Source organism: Thermobia domestica, chromosome 6, assembly GCF_964235325.1.
Source record: "Thermobia domestica chromosome 6, izTheDome1.hap1.1, whole genome shotgun sequence".
Lineage (NCBI taxonomy): Eukaryota > Metazoa > Arthropoda > Insecta > Zygentoma > Lepismatidae > Thermobia > Thermobia domestica.
In genome coordinates, this window is record NC_137459.1 from 286158475 (window position 1) to 286183357 (window position 24883).

The following is a 24883-nucleotide window of genomic DNA, read 5'->3' on the forward strand; positions in this document are numbered from 1 at the left end:
TAGCATTAGTTAAATTCAACTCATATGGCAATTAATGTGTTACACTGGGAGTAAAAAATAAGCCCTTTAAATATCATACAAAATGTAGAAACCAATGAAAGTAAGCTCTAATAAAGAAGTTAAATACAGAAAGTTGTAAAATCAAATTGTTAGCATAAGGAGTTACTTTTGACTTAGATGTTCGTGAGCCAGAGTTCGATATCAGAGTAGTCCAAATTCTGTTACCTAAGGACGGTTAGTTTGAAAGTTGTTTATTCGTAGACTCGGAAATGAGAAGTAAAACTTTTTCGTGTCAGAAGAGAAGGGCAAAATCGAGGTTTTCGTGCCAATTAACGAGAGCTTTCTAAAGATTTGCTTTTGTTCGTTCTTCAAGTTTCCACATAACGCAAGCATAAAGAACAAAATCCAGAGTTTTGAGCTGTCTTCTACTTACCAATTTGCGTACTATGAAAGTAAACAGTGGTCCTTACCACGAGTTTAGTAGATATAGCATTCGACTTTGGTGCATGGTGTCCCGGGTTTGATTCCTGCTAGGAGATCCTTAATATTTGAACACATTACGGTGGTTCGGACTCCACTTTAAACTTGTAAGTCCAGATCTCGTATAAGCTTGGTGCTCAAAGGGATGCTAAACTGCAACCGAATAACAACAAACTGGCCAGTGGTTTTCAGATGCTATTTGAACTCTCATTGCGTACATCGTAATTGAGAAGCAATCAAATTGCGAGGCGGTAAATAGCATCTCACCAACAATGATCATTTTGTGTCATAGTTTGTACTTTCTAAGTAGTATACCATTATAAAGCCCAAATTGTGATGGTAGCCATTGTTTCTCCGTTTTTTTGTAATGTAAAAGGAAAAAAGACTTTTCAGATCAATATATATACCTAGAACAAAAAAAAAAAAAAAAAAACTGTATGAATGGTAGCATTGAAGAATAAATGAGTATGTAGTCTTAAAGTAGCACTCAGAAGCATTAGAAATGTCTACAGCGTAGAATTTTTAAAGACTATATTCTACATGTTTTGAGAAATGGATCAGAGACATGGACACTAACATACTAAGATGTTCACCAACCGCAAACTACACAACAAATCATAAAAAGATGTATGCTAGGAATTAACCATAAAGATAAGAAAAGAATAGGAATCACAAAGGTGACAGAAGATCAACTGATATGCAAGTATCGCAAGTTTCTTCTTTTATAAACTATAAATATTAGTTATTCTCCTCAAGCCTTCGATTTGTCTACAAATTGTCTACACACTAGCGACATCTCTTAGCATCTGATAGAAGACAGGATAGTGAGCGTCAACTATTAAACTGGCCATAAACTATTAGGAATTAGTGTAACTGACAGAGTGAGGTGCACAGAGAAAAATCCGTTCTCCGGACAGCAGTATATTGTACAAATATACGGTATCCTCTTGCTTCTATAGAAATCAGTACGGAGCATCCGTATGCTACATAGGCATTGCCCTTAGGTGTTACATCATGCCGTTGCAGGATGTCTGACATCTAACAGTTTTCCGTATATCACATGCATATACTTATGTTACCTTCGTCAGCTATATGTTATATACGTCCATTTGTATGTGAGATCCTGGCCGCTTTCATTGTTTCATACGGAAAGTACGTATAGATGCAACATTTATACAGAAAGTATTATGAAACACGCGTTTTCAAATATACCTCTGCTGTACGTTAAGTCCAGAAACTACAGGAATCACGCATGTAACCTATCTTTTTAAGTACGCCACCTACATTTTTTCTCATTCCGTGTGTCCTGCATTAAGTGTCTTCACTACAGCTAAATTAAACTACCGCTAATTTTTAAGTTTTTCTGTAATATCTTCAAAACAAATAAAAATATTCGAAAAGCAAAAACGTAGTGCACTAGACAATATTATATTGCATATGATACCGTTATCACAACTCACCCATCTGCTTTCTATTTGCAACTGTCGATAGGTTTAGCATTTTTTGCGGGTTCTGCAAATAGTGGCATACCAAAAGCAGATAGGTGAATTGTGATAAAGGTATCACATGCAAAATCACATTGTCTTATTCACTATGTTTTTGCTTTTCGAATATTTTTATTTGTTTTGAAGATATTACAGAAAAACACTAAAATTAGCGGTAGTTTAATTTCAATGCAGTGAAGACCCTTAAAACTAGAACTACTTAAATATTTTCAACTAGAGTTTATGCAACCCACAACTTTTAAAAGTTCCGAAATTTACATATTAACGTTACTTACAAACAGATGTTTGGTTTCATAATTAACTACGAATATAGGATACCAGATGATTTTAGATTCACTGCAGTACAGACAAGTTCTCTCTAATGGTGTATAAAAATTAAACAAGCAAAACATATGGCTCGTTTTATTGGAGTTGAATACTCCTATTCAGTACTAACACTTGTCATCAGAAATAGAACCTGGTTCTCCCGCACAAAAGTTTAAATTCGGGAAAGCTTTGAATAATAATAATAATAATGATAAGTACCAAATTCCTATAAAATAATGATAAATTCCAGGGGAATGAAAAACATTCCATTTACTAAGTCCACGGTTTTTGGTTTATATTACAATTCCAACTACAAGCTTACTTATGACCAGAGTTTCTGCCTTTGTGAGGGAACTCTGCGTTTGATTCCCGGTAAGAATCCATGAGTCAGATTGCATGCTAAACCGTCTCGTACACCATCAATGCTAAAGAAGAATATCAAACTCAAAACAAATTAAAACCTGCAAGTACAAATTCAACATAATGAACAAACACAACAGAATTTAAGTTACTTCGCATTAAGTAGTTCCTAATCGACCACGTGCATCGTAAGTCGAGCATTTGTTAAAAGATCAGGTAAACTTGATGAAATAGATCACATAATGGATTAAGTAGTGCATGTTCTGCCTTTAAGAACACCATTTTACAAACAAGAAATGTTGATCAGTATAGTTGACAGCTCTGTAATACGTCTATAAAATATAACAATCATATCTTTTGTACAATTGTAATTTCAGCTTCAATATTATGCTCTACTTACAAACAAAATTTCAAACTCATGTACGGTAAAACAGCCTCACTCGAAAGATAAACAGTGATAGATGGAAGGAATTTTTGAAAGACAGTCAACCAGCATTAATTACAGATCTAAATTTGGGAGTTGTTTGGTGGATCTGAAGAGAAATTCTGGAAAAAGTATAAATAGAGAGTTTTAAACTGGAATCGAATGATTGTGAGGGAAGGACATTAACCTCCACTACGTCTGCTTGGGAGAAAATAAAATGTAAATCACGAAATCTAGAGAGTTTAATGGATGGATTTTTTCTTTAGGTTTTCTTTTTTCGGTGATAATCCTTTCAATTTACTGGTATAAGTGACAATACGGCCAAACCAGTTTCAAAGTGGAATTTCATTTTCTGGTCTTTGCTTCATGCATCTGGTTCATTCCATTCGCAGCACTATGTAAATTATCTTCTCTTCCATACTACACATTAATAAGGACAACTCAGGAAACTTACCTCATCAACTGAGATATAAGGAGAAGAGGAGAAGGGAAAGGTGGAGAGTTCACGCCCATTCAACAGTGACGTGCGTAATAATTTAAATACATTACTCCACTTTTATACGGTAATGAATTATTAAGAAACCATAGCACGCAGCATAAACCTATGGTAAGTAATTGCTTCTACTAAATTTTACGGTTAGCACCTTGTGCTTTAAAAGAAAATATATTAGTATCATATTGCTCAATATGATTGAAAAAATGTCTTCACTTTACCTATGGTGTTAAATGTTTAAAAGCGGCACCCCAAATTTCCTTTAAATGCTGTTAGTAAATGAGAATGTTTCAGCGTTGCCGATTCTCAGGAGCAGTACCATTAAGATCGATGCACAGGCTGTTCGTTTGCTCAGCCACGCTACTTGCTAAGCTGCAACATTAATTCCTAAAGTTAACTTGATTTCATTATCACATTTTCCTTCAACATTGTCCTTCACTTTAATAAGTTTAATAGTTGTAATATTTGCAAATATTTTGGGATATGAAGTTAAATTCTCGACCCTGATTACTCTTTTCCGTGTAACGTGGGTTATTGTCACCACGGCATGGCGCGTCCTGAGGTTGCGAATCGAGGAGAAGTCCTCTAGATATAGAGATTAGCTGCGAAAATACTGAACAAGCAGTCACGGACGAAAACAAGGAGTGGTTCTCCAGCTGGAGGGTTGGGTAATTCTATCAACCTCATCCTGTAAAAAATGACACTTGTTCAGAAACATTCACACACGTCCCGAACAAGGACTGATAACTTGGCACCACCTCAGCAAAAGAAAATGGACATGGTTTTTGGAACATGGAATATTAGAAGTCTTTATAGTGCAGGCGCATTAAAATCCGTAATGAGTGAGTTAGAGAAATACAGAATGGACTAAGTAGAAGTTCAGAAAGTTAGGTGGGAAGTAAATGGAACTGTGAATTCCGGGAATTTTACGTTGTTTTACGGGGAAGGAAATAAATATCACCAATTAGGAACAGGAGTGTTCGTTCACAAACGAATAATATCAGCAATAAAGCGGATTGAATTTGTTACTGATATACTTTCTTTTATTACTCTTCGGGATCGGTGGTGTAACATTATTGTTTTAAATGTACATTGCCCAACAGAAGATTAGGATGACGATATAAAAGACAATTTTCACGAAGAAGTGGAACAGGTATTTCACCAAACGGATATTTGACCAACTCCCACGATACCATATAAAAATTCTATTAGGGGACTTCAATGCGAAGGTAGGACGAGAGGGTATTTTGAAACCGATTATAGGGAATGAAAGTCTGCATAAGGAAAGTAATGACAAAGATGTTAGACTCGTGAACTTTGCAACATCCAAAAACCTTATCGTGAAGAGTACAAAATTCCCACAAGGCGACGTTCATAAATACGCTTGGACCTCACCAAACGGAGAAACACAATCAAATTGATCATCTTTTAGTAGATAGAAAAAGAAAACCTAGCATAATTGATGTCCGGTCGTTTAGAGGGGCTGATTGTCACACTGATCACTACCTGGTAGCAGCGATAATATGAAAGAGATTATCGTTGAATAAAGCAAGTATTCAATGTCTGAAAACGGAGAGATTTAATTTAAAGAAATTAGAAGAGAGTCAGGTAAGAGAGGAATACCAGATGGAAGTTTCGAATATATTCTCTGCTTTAGAAGATTCGGAGTGCACTAGCGTTGAGGATACTTGGATTGAAATCAGAGATAGCATTAAAATTTCAGCAAAAGATAAGTTGGGACACGCGGAAATAAGTAGGAACAAACCATGATTCGACCAAGAATGCATTAAACTAGCAGAGAAGAGAAAACAGGCAAAATTACGTTGGATACAAAATCCGAATGAAATAACTACACAAAATTTCGTAGACATCTGGCGGGAAACTTCCAAAACTTTTAGAACAAAGAAACGCGATTTTTTGAAAGCTAAAATTAAGGTACTTGAAGATAATAGCAAAAATAAAAACATTCGGGACATGTATAAGGGGATCAATGAATTTAAGAAGGGCTATCAACCTCGTACTTATATATTAAAGAAAACTGACGGAACAGTTCTCACTGATACAGATAGCATCTTAAATAGATGGAAAGATTTATTTTACTATTTACTTAACACGCAGCCAAAAACTAATGTGCGTAAAGGAAGGGACATATACACCGCAGAACCGTATATTCCAGAACCTAACCAAATAGAAATAGAAATCACCATAAAAAAATTAAAGAAACACAAATACCAGAGTGTAGACGAAATTCCGGCTGAGTTAATTTTAGCTGGAGGCGAAAAATTGTTGGACAAAGTAAACAAACTCATTCTCCTTATCTGAAGCAAGGAAGAATTGCCACAAGAGTCGAAAGAATCAGTCATTGTTAAAATTCACGAGAAAGGCGGCAAAACTAACTGTAATAATTATCGAGGCATTTCTTTTCTCTCAACATCCCATAAAATCCTTTCAAATATTCTGTTAGCAAGATTGACCCCATTCGCAGATGAAATTATTGGAGATTATCAGTGCTGATTTAGACGAAATCGATCAACTATCGACCAAAATATTTACTCGAAAAGAAGTGGGAATACCATACCCCGGTACATCAACTATTTATTGATTTTATAAAGGCTTACGACTCGGTAAGGAGAGAAACATTGTATATACAATATTCACTCAGAATTTGGAACACCGGAAAAGCTAATTAGATTAATTAAGGTGTGTTTCAATGAATCCCAAAGTAAAGTCCGGGTAGGAAAACCTTTGTCCACGAGTTTTTACGTCAAGAATGGCCTGAAACAAGATTATGTGTTGTCGCCATTATTATTCAACTTTGTCCTGGAATACGCTATAAGGTAAATCAAAGATAGTAACCAGGGCCCAGAGTTGAACGGTGTTCACCAGGTTATGGTAAGTAGTGATGAAGCAAGTTTAATAGAGGATGATAAGAGAACAATAGAAAGAAATGCAGAGATCTTATTAAACGCCTGCAGGGACATGGGTTTAGAAGTAAATACAGAGAAAACTAAATCCCTGGAAGTTCGTCGGGACTGTAATACGGCAAATTATGGATGCGTTAAAAATTAAATAATACTTTTGATAAAGTGGATACTTTCAAATATCTAGGATTAATATTAACAGATGGAAATCATATTCATGATGTCGACTAAAAGCAGGGAATTCGTATTATTATTCAGTTCAAAATCTCTTGTCGTCGAGAATTCTGTCGAGGAATTTGAAGTTTAAAATATATAAAACGATAACCATGCCCGTTGTTCTATATGGTTGTAAAACATGGTCGCTTACTCTGAGAGAAGAACATAAACTTAAAGCGTTTGAGAACAGGATCCTGAAACGAATATTCGGACCCAAGAGGGACGGGAATGGGGAATGGTGGAAACTTCATAACGAGGAACTACATAATTCATGCAGTTTACCAAACATTGTAAGGGTCATCAAGTGTAGGAGGCTTAGGTGGGCAAGTCATGTAGCTAGGATGGAAGAAAGTAGAAACACTTTCAAAGTCTTGACTGGAAGATCAATCGGAAAACGACCATTAGGAAGACCTAGTCGCAGATGGGAGGACAATATTAAGATGGATCTCGCAGATAGGAATACAAAGTAGAAACTGGATCCAGCTGGCAAAGGATATAAGTCAGTGGAGAGATTCTGTGAACGCTGCATTGAACCTCCGCGTTCCATTGGCTATAGAGTTAGTTAGATTACTCTTTTAGTTTATTTTAGTTTAGATTTTTTAATGCATAGGGTGAATCTTTTGACCATACTGGACAAACCTATAAGAGAAATGACAAAATCTTATTCTAAATAGTCGTCTTGTAAGAAGGTACTACTTTTACAGCGCCCTTCTATTTGAAAAGTGTTAAAGTTGCGAAAGATATTTCCATACACTGATGATTGTTAACAGACTTGTCATTTAGTAGTTATATAAAGTTGTAGACTAAAATGCCTTTTTTTACTGATAAATAAACAACGTATTGAAATTATTGACAATTTTTACTTTATAGTCACGATAAATGTGCTATAAAGCCAAATTTATCAGCTCTGTGTTTTCTCATCTTTATTAAAACGTTCTAAGTCGTTACGTACTTGCACATATATGCAAACATAAGCACTTTTGATTGTTTTTTTTTTTCTAAGCATTCTTACGATAATTGGAAAAACCTTCAATACACTAAATATTCCATGAGAAATTTTGACATGACGTGTCCTCGAAAATAATTCAACAGTGCGTATTGAACATGTGACGTTAGCAGGAATATGAATTACCTATGTTCAATAGGATGATGCGTGATCAGTCTCCTATTCCTGATGTCTTTCTTCATCCACTGTCTACTACGTAGCATCAGTCTCCTGATCAGCGTTCTGGTCATCTGCCACGCATAAGAACTCATAAAACTTGAACGAATTTAATCGCACAAGAAATAAATAGATAAAAAAATGACCTGCTAAAAAGTACTTTTCTTGAAAATGTATTTTTATTTTGTATCAAATTGCATCACATTGCGAATTATCTGACTTCTTATTAGTAAGACTACTAAAAAGATAAAATTCTAATTTTATCAAATCCCAATTATTAGTAACTTCTATTTTGTTCCTTCAATCTATTTACGTAAGTCAATGGTTCACGCACACAGACTGTATCGTATCTTATTCTTTCAATCAAGCCAAGTACAAAAACTTCTTACCAAAAGTGGCCTAACTAGAGAATTCAAACGATTTTATCCTCTCTCTTGTGCGACAAGAGAATAATAAGGAAAATATTTCACTTATGAACCCTATTGCATAGAATGTAGGGATGGGCATGAGACGAGACGAGACAGAATTTTCCTGACAAAATTCGAGTCGAGACAGCTCTTCCAATAGAAGAATATACATTTTTCGAGTCGAGAGATCACTTTTACTGCACATTTTCGAGTCGAGACAGTCTCAAGTCTTGTCTCGTGCGCATCCCTAATAGAGTGTAACCTAACAAGAACTACTGCTTTATTCAAATAAGCTTTTCTTACAACTCTCTCATATTTCATATTTTAAAATGAACACTTATCATTCGAAAGATCTACGTTTTTACTAAGTAAGACTGAAGTAAACAAAGGTGGAATTTGCTAAAACCAACTTCAGAAAACAAAACTATTATATATTTTTTATTTATATGTATAAATATACACGGATCTTTATAGTTACATCAGGAATCACTGGGTAAATTTTCTTTAAAATAATTGATTATGATCATAAAGTAGAGTTTCAGATGTAATAGGCTGCTTCATAAAACGTGAATTCGCGCGATATGGTGCTCTGTTCAGATATTACTTAAATTGAGGAATTACAGTGACTGAAACATAGACAACCCATCTTACTTATTTCTTTCACCGGTTGCATAATTTCAAGGGTAAGTTGGTTCAGAGAATATATCACGCAGATTTATTTTTCTTCGAAATGGATTACTAGTCTAGCCCCTTGTTGAATATAGGTAGATATTGCATCCTTCTCTGCTTTTAGACTTTCGAAGTATGCTATGCGTAAGTATCGGAAGTCTTATCGAACAACTATGTTCGTCCATTCGTCTTTTTATCGCAGATATCAAACAAGAAACGGTAAGAGATATCAAGAAGCTTTATTTTAATTCATTCAGCTTTCCCAAAGTAGGTCCCACCCCCTCAGTTAAACTTTACTCAAACCGGAAGTAGCAGAAATTAACTATTTCCAGTTTTAAGGTTGATCACCATAGAACAAAATCGAATAAAAGCGACAAGAAGTTTTTCTTTAATCTCTCTATCCGTATGACTCTACTGTAAGCGAAAGTAGTACAAAATTTGCTACTACCTTCGGTGTGAATATTGATCGCCATAGAGCAAAAACGGTAAAATATAATGAGTAATGCTTTCCGAAGTGGATTCAGCATCCCAAGAATAAGTTTTAGCTTTACCTTTTTATCCTTCTATTGAAGACGAAATTGGTGGAAATATACGACATCCAACGGAAACCTCGACATAACCCATAAACACAAAGATCATACGGGTTACTAGGGAGCCTAGTTCCTAGGAAACTTGCGCTCCCTTCTCTGAGGATTTATTAGTTCTAATACATTGATGGTGTGATTTGTATCCTGTCTTCCAATGACTGTAATTACGTTTTCTAGTTTTGGTTTATATTTGGGTTATGTATTAGGGTTTCTTACACAGTGTGAGCACACACAACTGGCGCTACAACTCATGAAGCGCTCTGACCAGTGATACGGCTTCTAGATTATGTGTTGTCAGAATATTGGTTCCTCATATTGTTGCTAAGCTAGCTTTCTAAACCAGAATTTGCTACCTATCAGTTCAAATAGCTCCCCAACACTAGGTTAAAACTGTTAATTATGTACTCCCACAAGGCATTGAACCTTGAATCACTCGCACCAAATCCATGTGTGGCAACCATTGCTACAAAGGAGCACAATAGTTGTACGTTTACGAGGTCGAAGCGTACAACATAGAGTTTCTTATAGTTGTTAAATTGTTGTCTGCACACATTGGTAGGAAAAAGAATGAGGAGGAAGTGACGTAGAAACATCGTACCTAGTTACTGATTGAAGGCAGTACATGCGACAGTCAAGAACGACGTGCTCTGAATGCAGTAAGAACAGCTATAAATATGCCACATTGACTTGACACCCAATCTTCCGTTTCAGGCGCTGCTATCGGCTGAAGGAATTCCACTCTCTTTCGCTACGGCTCTCTCGCTTAGCAGCTGCTGAACCCTTATTGGCTCAACGCGTGGGTGTGTCGGGGTGTGAGCTTTAGTTCGCATTTTTGCCACGGCTCAAGTCATTTTGGCAGCACAATAGTGCCCGAGGAAACCCCGAGCTCGTAGAAGCAGTTGGTAACTTGCTAAGAAATTGATGAAGTGTTCCCTCACACCGTACTGTGGTTTCCAGTTGGTTGTAAACATTGGAAATATGCCAGAACGGTTTAGGCGAGCTCACTTCGTGTAGTAAACGAAGTTTCAGGCTGGCCCCATTTTGACCAAAGAAGGGCCAATCAAGCTGAGGCAGAGGAAAGCAGTAGAGGATGTGGAGAGAGAGAGGAGTAAGTGCATTGATTGTGTCTCAGTCACAACACTGCAGAGGCTGTTATCTAGCACGTGCTTGAGTGAATAATTGGTACTAGGCTTTGTTGCATGCTCACAGTGCTGAACCTCAGCTCAGCTGTTCTCCTCTGGTCTATATACACCAGCCTTAGTGAGAACTCATCGTGGGCCTGCAGGAGGCTACGTGATTGTTCCGCAGAATTGTGCAACATGTTACGAAGTGTCTGCTGTATTGTTGACACTACTAGTTCGAGTAAATTGCAGACGCACATCAGGCCTGTTCCGGACAACAACGTCATATATATGCATGTCTGGACATCCACATCAGATGAGCTTCCATTGTGGATAGCACGGTGAAAGGGTCACATATTGGTCTAATGGTGGACCCGGGATGTCAGGTGGGAGTATCTACAACTATTTACTGGACATAGAATAATGACCATGGGTGCCTCTCATCAGAGCTACTAGTACTTTACACCTCGCCACCATGGAACTTCCCCTAATTGTGAAGCGAAAGAAGCAATTAAAAGGTTTGAATGCTTAGCGATTGAGAGCCAGTTCTACCTCAACGCTAGTAATGGCCGTTTGCGAGTATAGTATCGATCGGGTAAACGACCGTTCGCTCCTCGTGTTCTTACAGGAACTCGTGGTCAATATCAGTGTAGCGTATACCCAGGATATCATCTCAGCTGCTCTATTGTTTCTCTGGCACCATCACAAAACAGTATTCTTTCAACACGACAAAGTCTGCCGATACAACAGTCGTGTTACCTAACAAGCTCTCCAAACCGTACATCACTCTCTGGTCTGCAAGATCATTAGATCTATTCCAAATTGGGTATATGTAGTACGCGATTGGACGGCTTCTAGTCTGGTCTGTAAGCCTGTGGACATATCCAATTCGGTTCCGTCATCGATTGGAAGAAGGGTGGAACACACTTTACTTTTATGACATCCAGGGCCTCTGCGACCGTCTACATGCAAGAGTGCAGCAATGCATTGAAGCTAGTGAGTGAATAGCGTACTGACATCGTTCTCTGACACATCCTATACAGTCCGTCCACAAGTGTAAGGACACCGTGCGCATGACTATTTATATTGCACAGCTTGTAGAATATGTAAATAAAATTTCATTAAAATTGTGTGTGTTTATTCTTCATTCTCCACTCGTGTACTTTATAACATTTCAAATACTAATATTCTTATAAGAATTTACTACGTCATCCAAATGCAGCAATTTAATTGATATTTTGAAAAATAAATAAATATACAATTGCAGAATACATGTTGGTAGTTCGAATCAAGGTTATGCCATGACGACTTAGCATAGTATATGACAATATGAGTTGGATTCTTTGTAGTATTTACGTTTCTGTTCCCTGAATCAATTCCCTGAATTTGTAGTTATATCTTGACCGGCGGTGTGGGCCTGTAATTATCCGTCTTGGAGGTGAAATATTATGGTGAGAAACGGCTTATACTCTGAGAGTTGATCTTGCATGACATTCTTTGTACTCGCAAACTGTATCGGATTCAAGTCTGAGTCATAGTTCAGAGTCCACGTTTCTACTAGGTCCCGTATTTCAGAACTCGGTGTGTTGTATAAGGACGCGAAACATAAAATAAAAAACAGTGTTTGTACTTTTCATGAACAGAGATGTATGACTTTTAAAAATAATTTAATTCACTTGACCCAGCATATTCTGTTCATTTGAATTGGAAATACTATTAGTAACAAAGAGAAAACAATACAATTTCCTTCTTTTCTTTCCCGAATGACAATACGACATTGGTCGATAAACCGGAGAGTCTTCCATCATTAAAGCATTTCGGGTGGCTGGATATATTATTTCTTTCTTCAAGTGTACGTGTAGAAATAATATGGTATTATAAGCAGCATCATTATTCTAAGAAATGAATAACTCAAAAAGGATTTCATTACAAAATACGTGATGAGAAAAAAAGTTTATTATTCATATGCTTTGCCGTTTTTAATATTAATGACACGGTTGACACCTTTCGTTTTGGGTACGAAACAAAGACTTTTAAAATTCTATCTATTCTCATTGATGTCATCTCGAAATTCTCTTTCTTTGGAAGGCTATTATTTTAATCCGATATGTTTCATCAAGTCTTGATCATAAGTAGTGCATGGAAACACTATAAACGTTCGTTAAGTTTATAAACGCAATAGAATCTCTATTTCAAATTTTCTGCTGACTTCAGAACACTCACATTATATTAATATGCAATTAGGTAAGATTGTCCTGAAACAGATCAGCAAGTATTCGAGCGAGGCATCTGTTGACTGTTTGCAATTATCGATAACTGTTTACCAAAAATAGCGACAAAAAAATAATTCGTGTCTCCATGGTTCGTCTCCGTTGAAAAATGAAATGAAATCTTTTGAGTTTAACATCCCAGGATTATCCCTTTTAGGTTAAGGGAGACGATGATTAAAGCAAGTGAATGATGATGGAACAAATTGGTGGAATGAAAAAGTGGGAGAAAACGGTAGAATCCCGAGAAAACCCACGGACACGATGTTGCCCACCACAAACTTACTTGGCCAGTGATCAAACCAGGAACCCACGTACCAGGGGTAAGCGCTCTTCCACTTAGCCACCGCCCCCCCCTCTCCGTTGGTGTCTACATAGAGTGATTTCCATTATGTTATTGAGTCATTTGCGAAGATAGTCCGTGCATGTCTAACAACAGATATTATTCTTTTTACCAGGCATAATATTTTATCTTATTTGTTTCTTTATGTTAGGTTTTGTGTTTTGCATATTGTTTTTATTTCGGAGAACCGAGATGACACATCCGTTTAAAATACTGAGTTCCTAAAAGAACTTTAGTAGCATGCCTGACTATACGAACCAAATTACTATTAATATTTTTTTGGCTTTCATCTTTTCCATTTTAACTTCAGTTTTCTAAAGAAAAGGCTTCATAATAATAATAATAATAATAATAATAATAATAATAATAATAATAATAATAATAATAATACGATAAACATTGGTTTTATATTCTGTGTTTTACTGTTATCCTTCTTTCATTAAATTATTGCCAGCACTTCCTCTCCACTAGCTAATCCTAAGTTATTAGTTCGAGACGTGCGGTGAGCAGTTCTCCGACTTTGTAGTACAGCACACAAATAAAATGCAAGAGAGTTATCGTGATGTTACTTCATATTATCTTTAGAAAGCTCTTAGAATGGAACGGGTTCTACGGTGGTTTACCAGGACAGGGTTCTTTCCTTCCTGTGTAGTATTCGGTTTAAGCATAGTTCCTTATTATTATTATTATTATTTGTCCCTGCAATACTTGCATTTGCAATAGTACTGACGTCATCCATGTCAATATGAGAGCAACTCAGAGAACTAGATCTGCATTAAGATACGCTTGTGATTTGAGGTTTGTTACTTTCTCCTTGCGGTTTTTAATTAGAATTTTCGTACAGAAGATGGTGATATAATAACTACATAAACTGATTACTATTTCATTTGGCTCAATGTTATATTACTGGTAAGGAGGGTTGCAAGCTTGATTTTTCAGTCAGTCTATCATATATGCGGCAACAAATCGTGTGTGTGTGTCGTATTACGAAATACTATCTTTTTCTCTTATAATTATTATTTTATTTTTACAACTCATGGTTCTTCCTTTTACACTAAAAGAGATGGAGAGAAATATTAAAATGAATACTGTAAAGACAATACGTAACAACTATGACATGAGCGGAATTCGAACACATGACAGACAACAATAGTGATCGCCAGTGTAGGTAACTTTTCTTTCTTGTTTTAACCGATGAATCTAACATTTCTTAGTAACTTTATTTTCCCTAATTTTCCTGATTTTTTTTACTATTTTCTACTTAATACGACAGGACACGAACACAAAAACTTCCAGGACAATTAAAAATCCACTCATGCTACTATAGAGGGCTTCGTCCCACGACCGTCAGCCTAGTGCCTCAGACCGCTATACTACACCAACCGGCTACCACTTGACAATGACAACCAGTTCTTTTTTTTTAATTTGCTCCGGAACTTATTTCGGTTAGAGCGCTTGTTTTTAACGCACATGGTCCCACGTTTGAGTCTCGGTGCGAGAACAATGAACGCATGACTGTGGTTCGGATTCCACCTTAAACGTCTCATATGGTCTCTGTATTGGAAAGCCACGCAAAACAAACATAGATCGTTTGTTGACCATTGGGTTATTTCCACGTATAGTTTCCTCTGCTATGAATAGTACTCGTAATTGTGACCTTTATGTTTATCAATGTTAGTTAATGTTTATTAGTGATTTTCGAAAACTTGGCTATAATCAATTTTGAAAATATAAGTGGAGAGCATGATATTAGTATAGTTTTCATTATTTTACAATATATGTAATGGAATCGTCAGTTGATTTGTGTTTTATGTTCCCTTTCGGCACCAAAGTTGAAACATAAACCTACAGCTTAACGTGGAATGCATGAGCTTAATCGGAAATCAAACCTGGCTCTCTCACATCGAATACCTTTTCTAACACAAACCACTGGAAAGACTTCGATATAATGGATGGAATATCTAGTATTGTCTTCACCTATTTATCAAATAGTCCCGAATTGATAGATGATGCTGGTTAATACCTAATGTTTTGCTAGGGAGACAAAAGCCAAGATCAATTTTACTTTCCTTTCAGAGCAAAATAAAAGTTTTTGAATTCCACTCTGTTTTACGTTGTAGTCTTGTAGATCTCTTTGGCCTGCATCCAAGAAATGCATCAGGTATAAAAGTGAACAGTGTTGCTGCTTAATTACTTAGAAATTATTCTAGCCATCGTAAAGCGTCTCGGCTGACGAAGAGCGCACACGGAACTCGTTGATATTTACATTTGGGAGGTTCTTGTCTAGTAAGTTGCAAAACTTTATTTTCAGAAAGATGAAGTTTAGTTGAGCACTAACAAGGTACTGTACATTCGCGAAGTGTCCTCTCGGGATTCGTATAAAATTGATTCAAATGCCAAGTTTCCCGCTGCCCAATATGTATTGTACTAATTTTAGCGGCCCATACCAGTAATTTGTATATTTATGGCCCTTCATATATCCGGAATTCAATCATACACTACTATAACGCTCGGACCCAAAATTGCTTTTAGTTTCTTTAAACTAACTGTGCATGAGTATGGGCATACACAAAACAAATTGGATCAAATTGGATCAAATACTGCTTTAATGACACATGTTACCCACCGCAGCTGCCATCTTGGATCCGCCATATTGGATTCAACTTTCGGTTTTTCAAATGGGAATAGAGGCAAGTCATACACCAAATTCAAGTACAATTTTCTCGGAAATTCATTGCTGTAGTGAGTCTTACCATAACTTGTTCCATTTGCAAGTTACTGCATATTAAATGTTAGACACTTCACGAATATTGTACCTTATAGAAAGTTGGGCAGGGCCCCGTATGTTTACGTAATCTTTCACGTAATTTACCGTTGACGAAATATTTTCTGAGGGTACATATATACAGACACACAGATGTCAATACGGAAATGGTAGGTTTTCGCCCAAATCTAGCCTATTTACATTAGGCATTTTGACCATAATACAATTCTTCTTGTTTTAATATAACATGGAAGTAATAACAATAAGTTACATAAATATAATAAGATTATGACACCAATGTTGTGATTTGTTTATACGTGCCTACAATATTTTTCCAGTTAGAAATTGTTTTGAATTGTCAATATCAAAAACGTAAGCGTAACTGATATTATTCTGCAATGTCTATTCGTAAAGTGCTTAGAGGGATTTAACATTCAACACCTTGCAAACGGTACAAGCTATGGTAAAATTCACTACACCAATGAATATCCGAGAAAATTGCACATTAATTTGATGTATCACTTGCACCTATTTCCATTTGATAAAGAAAGTTGAATCCAATATGGCGTATGCAATATGGCGACTGAGGTGGGTGTCATGTATCAGAGAAGCAGCACTTGTTCAATTTGTTTTACATACGCCCACACTCATGTCCAGTTACATCTAAAGAAACTACGGGCCGCTAAAATGAGTACAATACACATTGGGCTGCTGACAACTTTGCATTTGAATCAATTTTACACGAATCCCGAAGGGACACTTCGCGAGTGTACCTCGTAAAACAAATGCACACTCAGTGATAAAGCTCTCGTTTTAGAGCATAAGTTCAGAAATTCGAATCCCAGTCGTATTGTGTGGATGTGTTTCACGATATAACACAATTCCCTTCTACATTATCATTCTACCAAGTCCGTCATCATCTATTATTGTTGTAATCTTTTCTACTTTATACTACAACACTGAAAGGCTAAAACTAATTGGTTGGTTGACTTATACTTTACATCATTGCATAATAACGAATTTATGAAGAACGAGATTTACTACGAAGCTTGAACCAGATGCTCATACAATAATCCCATCACACTACTGTTTCCACGATAACAGGATTACAAAACCACTCCACATGCAAGTTGAAGTCAATATCTAAAGACGTAAATTATGAACGGAAATATCATATCAAATCTAGGCTTAACTTGGCTATAGCGTTCCTTTCTTCAGCCAGTATTCAACCATTTGCACAATACACAATTATCCAGAAGATAATTTTGTTCACTTAAGTTTCTCAGTGGCGGCTCTTGAAAGAAGTCACATTGATATTTTTTTTAATTTTCCCTTAGTTTTAAACCACAAAATTTTTAATTTTGCTACTGTGACCCTCCTCGAGAGCCCTCACTATATGACAATTGTAGTGGTATTACATCTACCTTAACACAGACATGAGATATTTCCTTTTCTATTACGTTTGCCGGAATTTGTGCTTGCCATGCTGCTAATTTCAGTGGTAATGAAAGAACATATATATACGAAACTGTAAATCCACTTACTAACCCATCTAATTCACTCATTAACAGATCTCCAAAACTTAGGAGCAGAACCATGGAATTTTGAAAAAAAAAAAATGTTTTCCTTGCACCCTAGGCTGTAGATATAACAGGATTTTGCGAAATATCGTCCGTAAGCAGGGATAACAGATCACGAATGACTTTCTGCCGTTTAAAAGATCTTGAAAACTATTAGACGTAGAACCTCGAAATTTTGCTTAATGTATGTATAGACTCCTCTAATATACATTTCGATGTGACAGGATTGACTAAACATTTGCTTAACGATTTCCATGGGTTGATGTAAGTTCATTGCAGAGGGTGCATTCGTATACGGCAATACGATTGGCTCGGTATTGACATCGTGGAAACTTATTTATGGGCAATTTAATGATGATTTGTAAGAACAATTTCAGCGAAATTGAGTTTTCATTGACAAATATTTTGAAACCAGAAAATGTATACTTATATATTTCAAATACTTTTCAAAACACATTTCTCCCGTGCGAAGAACAGACATTATGCTAGTTCGACATTAAAATCTGGTCTCACAGTAGATTTTCGTTTTGTTTGGATCTTTCATTCTATTTCAACGTCGAGAATTTGCAGCTGTTTGAAGAAAATACAACTGACCTGATGTATATGACGTGACTTGAGCGTTAGCCTGCATAACAGCTCTAATTTATCTTGTAATTAAGACACATAAGTCATGAATGATTTCCAGAACAATATTAAATCATTCCGCGTGCAGTACAGCATTCTGTGCATTTAATTTGGATGAGGGATGATGTCTGTTCCAGAGTATAGGCTTCACAACCGATCATAGGTTTTCAATAGGGTTGAGGTCTGGGGATTAAACGTACTTGGAAAGGTGTTGTAGTTCATCCCGTTGCTCATGAAAGCACACCTCAACAGTTTCAGTAATACCAATTGGTGCATTGTCTCTTTAAACTTTTTAAAGATAAGGAATAGTGAATAAAGGTCGGACATTATCATGCAAGCTGTGAACTAACTGCGAGAGTATTTCGGGAAGGAGAACATTAAAGCAAATGCACATTGAAATAAAGGCATGATATGTCATTGACCGAAAACAACATGTAGATGCACGTGGCCAACTAAAATGACCATATTATTCCTAGCCGTAGTACGCCCGGTGAGTGTAATCATATAACACGCGATATACTAGGAAATTACGTCCCATAGCAACACAGACCCACCGCCATGTTCGACGGTATGGAGATACCGTTTAGAGCAGAAGCTTCTTTGAGCATCTGCCATACATACTCATGACTTATTGTTGGAAATAATGTGAAAGACGACTCATTGGGCCATAGCGTTTTCAATCATCGATAGTCCACTTTGCACATTCTTAGCACCGTTTGCTTTGTGGTAAAGCGTTGTTAGTGACAATAAGTTCTTTGGAAAACACAATCCGACAATGAATTATTCAGAAGATGAAACTCGTGACGAAATGATTATCGCGGTACTGAGTTCCGCAATCACTTTTGCAGCATTCTCTCTACGGTCCTTGATGCCAACTGTCTTCAATGCTTGGCGATCCTTGTCACTGAGGCTTCTCTTCTGTCTACTATCATTCATCGCCTATAGAGATTTGTAATGGTTTCTGCCGTCATCGCCTTGGGCACTGTTGTTCGAAACACACGTAACACACTGGTCACCTTAGATACACCTGCTCCAACTAACTTCGCACCCACAATTTGGGCTCCCCAAAACTCAGAGAAATTTCTCATTTTGCACCATCAGAGCCTGCTTGATTCAGTACATGCCTCCTGTTTGACGTACTACAGACAATCACGTAACACAATACTAACAAAGAATAGGCGCTGCACAAGCATACTCAGTGCTTCCACTTCACACATATTACGTACTACAAACAACAACATATGATTCCATTATTTTGGTAACTAACTGTATGTTACACGGCCTCATACTTTAAGATAATACCTAAGAGGTACGTACCCTAAACGTACCTATCCACCGGGGATAGGTAATAGAAGCAGACATCATCGCATAGAAGAGAGGTGTGTTAACTGCACGATTACCTGAGATCATCTTTTCTTTTTTTCTTAAACTAAGTTGAATGAGACAGAAAGCTTTAGAACTAGTCTTTCTGAAATGAAATTACATATTTAATTCCTGAACTGCTTTAGATTTTAAGTGGTATCACTGTAACAATCCCTGTAGGGTAGTTATTGATCTGTAGGAAGGATAGTTGAATTTATTCCTTTTTTTTTTTTTCGAAAATATTGCTTCCGAAACACCAATCGCCAGTGGTGACGCTGAAAGTGAGAGAGATGAAGACGATATCTTCTAGATTATGTATAACCCAAGATTACTCCCCCTAAACTCAGAGAATCTGGAAATTGCAGGGTAATATAAGTATACCCGTTAGAACTACAATAATGTAGCTGGTCCCCGCAAAATTTCTTTGTTGCACCATCGCCTCGAGTGTTGTCAGAATATGATCAGGAAACTTTTTAAAGATAAGGAATAGTGAATAAAGGTCGGACATTATCATGCAAGCTGTGAACTAACTGCGAGAGTATTTCGGGAAGGAGAACATTAAAGCAAATGCACATTGAAATAAAGACATGATATTTACTTAGGTTGTAGACAAGAATGCGAGGGTAAAAATGATGTTAGTTACTGTGTTTTATTAAAAAGGAAAGCGTAATGAATTCGTGTTATTTAGGAAATATTCTAAAAAAGGTTATGCGTAGAAGAAAAATTTATTGAACTTGACATTCATCCTCCCATCATAATATCACGTTATATGCCCATCTCTTCTGCTGCACACATCGTGTACAGCAACAAGGATTATCCTAGACCAATTCAGTGAAAAAGCTATTTTGTCGTATATGGAACCGTCTTGAAAATAAATATAACCCTAGTAGCAGAGACAACTTGCAAACCGCTTCCTGTAATCTTGAATTGCAAGTCTACTAAGCTTGCACCCAGCTTGATTGGAAAACGTGCAAGCATGCTGCAAGCTGGATTCCAGTCACGAAGGTACATGGGGAACCCTTGCATTCAGTGTTCTATTCAAGCTTGACACAAGCGTTTTACAAGTCGTCAAGCCAATAGAAAATGAACGGCCAGTGATGCTAAGACGCTCTGCGAAGGGTCTAAAGCATCGCTTGCAAGTACAACAAAAGGCAGATTGTATGAAAGCATGTGTTTCCAGTGCAAGCGTTGAAAGCCAAAAGCCAAGTACGCGTCAACTGGCCGAAAGCTTTCTTGCTACTAGGGAATTTACGTTTAAAAAACTGAGACTCAAAAAATTGGCCAAATTTACCCCCTTCTCCCTAATATAAGAAACAATACAAAATATTACCATGTAGTGGACTACTCCATTGCTTCACATACCAATTTTTATGAGTGTATCCCCAAGGGAGGAATGACTCCCAAACAATCCTGGTGCAAAAGAACACGATCTTTACCCTCCCCCTCCATCGTGGTACTTCTCCAGATACATAAAATGCATATTAGCAAAAAGCTTCGTTCTTTAGAAATACATTGATACCAAAATTGTATTCCTAGCTTAATTAGGGGATGAGTTACTGACGTTTAAACCTCAATAGGTGTTTAAAGTTTAAAACTAGATGTGCGGGAAAATTATTCTGATGAGCTTCTAAGAGCTGCTAGCTAAATATTTATGACTGTATTAGTTAGGATATACTCTGTAAATTTAAATATACAAGGCATTAGAAAAATTGGTTTCCCGTAATACAGTTTTCAAGGTATCAATTCCATATCACCACAAATGTACGTAGCAATCTGAAACTACTATATAATCCTTCTTACTAGTCTAGTGACTAGCGCGCGATTCTTGGGTGCACGTGGCCGTGGGTTCCATTCCCAGTGGGACAGCACTAAATTGTAGGTCCTTTTACTATATACCCTCTTAGACTAAGTGAGACGATGATTGAAGTAAATTAATGATGTTGGCAGAATTGATGGAATGAGAAAGTGGAAGGAAACGGGAGTACCATGATAAAATCCACGGACACGATGTTGTCCACCACAAACTTACTTGGCCGGGGATTGAAACAGGCACCCCACGCACCAGAGGTAAACACTCTACCACTGAGTCACCGTCCCCCCTGTCAATGCTGACAACAATGACAGAGGTAAACGTTATTAAACTAACGAAACTATTACAGAATATGATCCATTCATCTTTATGTACCGAAATTACTATACGAAAAGCTCAGAATTGTCTTACAGCTCTAATTGGTTTCAATGTTATTTTTTTCTTTATTTGACGATTTTCTTATTTCCTGCTCTGTCAAATTCTTGTTATAATTATTGTGAATGCGACAGAACTTTCAATTCTTTAGTAGGGTTATGTTACCCTAAAATCCTTGTAATACGCCAACCTTGACTACAAATGTATCCCTCCTGTGTTGGCAACAATCTGTGTCTTCGACAGAAGCGACTTGTGAGAGAAGTAACAACTGTAAATATTAAAGTTGTATTGTTTCAAGCTAAGGAAATACATGTTATCTAATTATTATTACATTTTCTTTTCTTTTCTTTTCTTTTTTGTATACAACAAGTAGTGGATTAAGAAAGCTCAGGCTTCCGTGCTCTCCTGGAGGTCTAGTTGCTAGCGCGTACATCCTTGGTGCGCGGTGTTCTGACTTCGATTTCTGGTGAGAGAGTCTTGAAATTTTAACGCAATACAATTGAGTGCCTGAGACTGAGAAGGGGCTATGCCACACAACCTGAAATTTTGGTGTAGATACAGTTCCTGTTGGTGCTGCTAACAATTTTTCCAATTACCCTGTTGATATTTGAAGGCAAATAAGTCATTGCCCATTAACAATAACCACACGTTATGCATGTTGTACTTAGTCTAATAAATCTTCATTTTTCTCAAAACTATCTGTTTGTGGCATAGCCCCTTCTCACTCTCAAGCACTCAATTATTCATATTCCATCTTAAACTGTAAGTCCATATCTCATACAGCCCCGGTGTTGAAAAGAGACGCTAAACTCAACCAACCAATCGAGAAAGCTTCTACGATTAAAGATATTCGACGATGATCACAGACTTGAACATAAAGAAAAAAACGTGTTTCCTTTCTTCTTCTTTTCTATTGTAATTATTCGAAGACGAGACACAAAACACAGCGGCACTATGACAAAGACGAATATTAAAAACAAGATCAATACAATTTTTGAAGGTAATATAAAATTAGTGTTATCTAGTGACGATGCCAGCTTTAATTTCTTGAAGGATAAGCGAATGGTAAAGCGATTTTTGAGGGGCAGCTGTATTTTGTATATTGAAAAGGATAGGTATACCTTACCTGACCTGCATTAAAATACATGTCTTGGGTCAGTCTTGGGAGAAGGCTTAGCCACCAAAGGATAATCGCCTCTTTATCCCCTTCCTTTGGCGTCGTCACTGATGTCATCACCTTTTACACGCTCGTACTCGTAGCGGGAAGCAACGTTGCCCATTAACCTTAAGCGATTTGGAGCAATTCTCTCAAACTTAAAACATTTTCTCCCCTCCAAAAAAAACTTTCAATTTAACGTCCCACGTTTATGCATGTTAGGCTAAGGGAGATGGTTGATTTAGGCAAAAGAATGATAATGGAAGAATTGGTAGAATGAGAAAGTGGGAGTGCCCCGACAAAACGTACGGACACGATGTTGTCCACCACAAACTTACTTGACCGGGGATCGAATCAGGAATCCCACGCACCAGAGGTAAGCATTCAACCACTGAGCCACCTTACCGCTTCCCCTCAAAAAAATAAAAGGAGAAGTAGAGGATACCGGAGTTGATTGTGATAGAACCAAGACAACTTGGTTCTGTAGACTAAGTCTTATTCAATTATTAAAGTTATTGTGGTATTATTAAAGTTGGAATGTGTTCGCCTATTCTCAATTTGAAATATATATATATATATATATATATATATATATATATATATATATATATATATATATATATATATATATATATATATATATATATATATATATATATATATATATATTCCCGCCGAAAAATCTCATGGGCGCAACCGGCTTCTTAAACCAGCCTGTGGGCACTCCTATGAAGGATAACTTGAATTCAGTTTACATTTTTAATTGCCCATTTTGTGAATATATTAAAAAAAAAAAAAAACAACTGGAATTTTCAGAGAGCAGAGGGAAGTTGGAGCGGGGTTGAGACTCATAGCTATGTAAGATATGCATGTGACTGTACATTTACTAGCAAAAGCGGGCATCCACCTACAGAATTTCGTTTTTCAAAATTTCTATTTCTGAGTAATTTCATCATTAGTTATAATTTAAAGAAAACATCATCCTTAAATACAGAAATAAGTACTAAAAAATCACTTTGAAGACACTGACAAGAAAGAAAGTTTAACAGGCGGATGCTTACTTTTGGTGGCGCCAATACAATAAATAACACAAGTTATGCCATCCAATTGAAAATCTCGATTTAGAGGAGGAAAAAATCACCTGTTGCAGGAAGATCAACTTCAAACCCTACTTTTAAAACCAAAACAGCATTGCATTGCAATTATTATTATTATTATAAGCAAAATTTTGATATCATGTTTCCAAACTCTGCTTACAAAATATTTTAATAATAATTAATACAAATTCTCTCGAAAAAGAACATTTCATGTTATCATAAGATTTTCTGTTGATTAGAGAAGTAGTTCAGAACTTTAAGGGTTTCGTTTTGATTTCACATTGTTTTGCAAAACGTTTTAACATGAAATAATAATATAAAATTAACGACGTTCCGACACAATCGTTATAAACAAAGTATCGATTTTTAAAAAGCTAATAGCAGGTACTGTCCGCATTGCTTTCTGCAGTAATCAGAAGCACTGGCAACCTCACTCGCTGCCGCCGGCTTCAGACATACATGAGGAACGCTTTCTGCATTTCATGGGAAGAAGATAACGACAGGAGTACTTACCCTGATTTTGCAGTACTTGTAGACCTGATGGAATGAATTCGTAGTTTGTTGGCTATATCCTTCAGTTCTTGGATAGTTCTTGTTTCAGGTTTGTGATAATTTGCCATTTTTCTTACGCTTTTCAGCTACTTGTTGTAGACCACAAGTTTGCGAGATGGATCGGATGCAGTCGATCACTTTCGTAGGGCGTGCCGGTAAATCTTTCCGCTTATTGGTTGCTCAGTAGAATCAAGCAACGTCATACTTAAACGCCATGTTGGGCTTAGATCCAAGCGAGAAAAAGATGTAAACGCTGCAAGTAATAAAAATGTGGTATTACTTATTATTACATTCATGTAGAT

At 36.7% G+C, this 24883-nt stretch overlaps 2 protein-coding genes across 2 annotated transcripts in view; both read right to left on the bottom strand.

Moving 5' to 3' along the window:
• Positions 1-24713, bottom strand: part of LOC145688514 (transketolase) — a 168516-nt gene extending 143803 nt beyond the window's left edge. Inside the window, exon 1 of the mRNA XM_081762861.1 lies at positions 24543-24713. Coding sequence (XP_081618987.1) covers positions 24543-24649 — 107 coding nt within the window. The 5' untranslated portion in view covers positions 24650-24713. The remainder of the gene's footprint in view (positions 1-24542) is intronic.
• Positions 24714-24715: 2 nt separating this feature from the next.
• Positions 24716-24883, bottom strand: part of LOC145688517 (uncharacterized) — a 121016-nt gene continuing 120848 nt past the window's right edge. The window contains exon 3 of the mRNA XM_081762866.1: positions 24716-24834. Within this exon, the coding sequence (XP_081618992.1) occupies positions 24716-24834 (119 nt within the window). The remainder of the gene's footprint in view (positions 24835-24883) is intronic.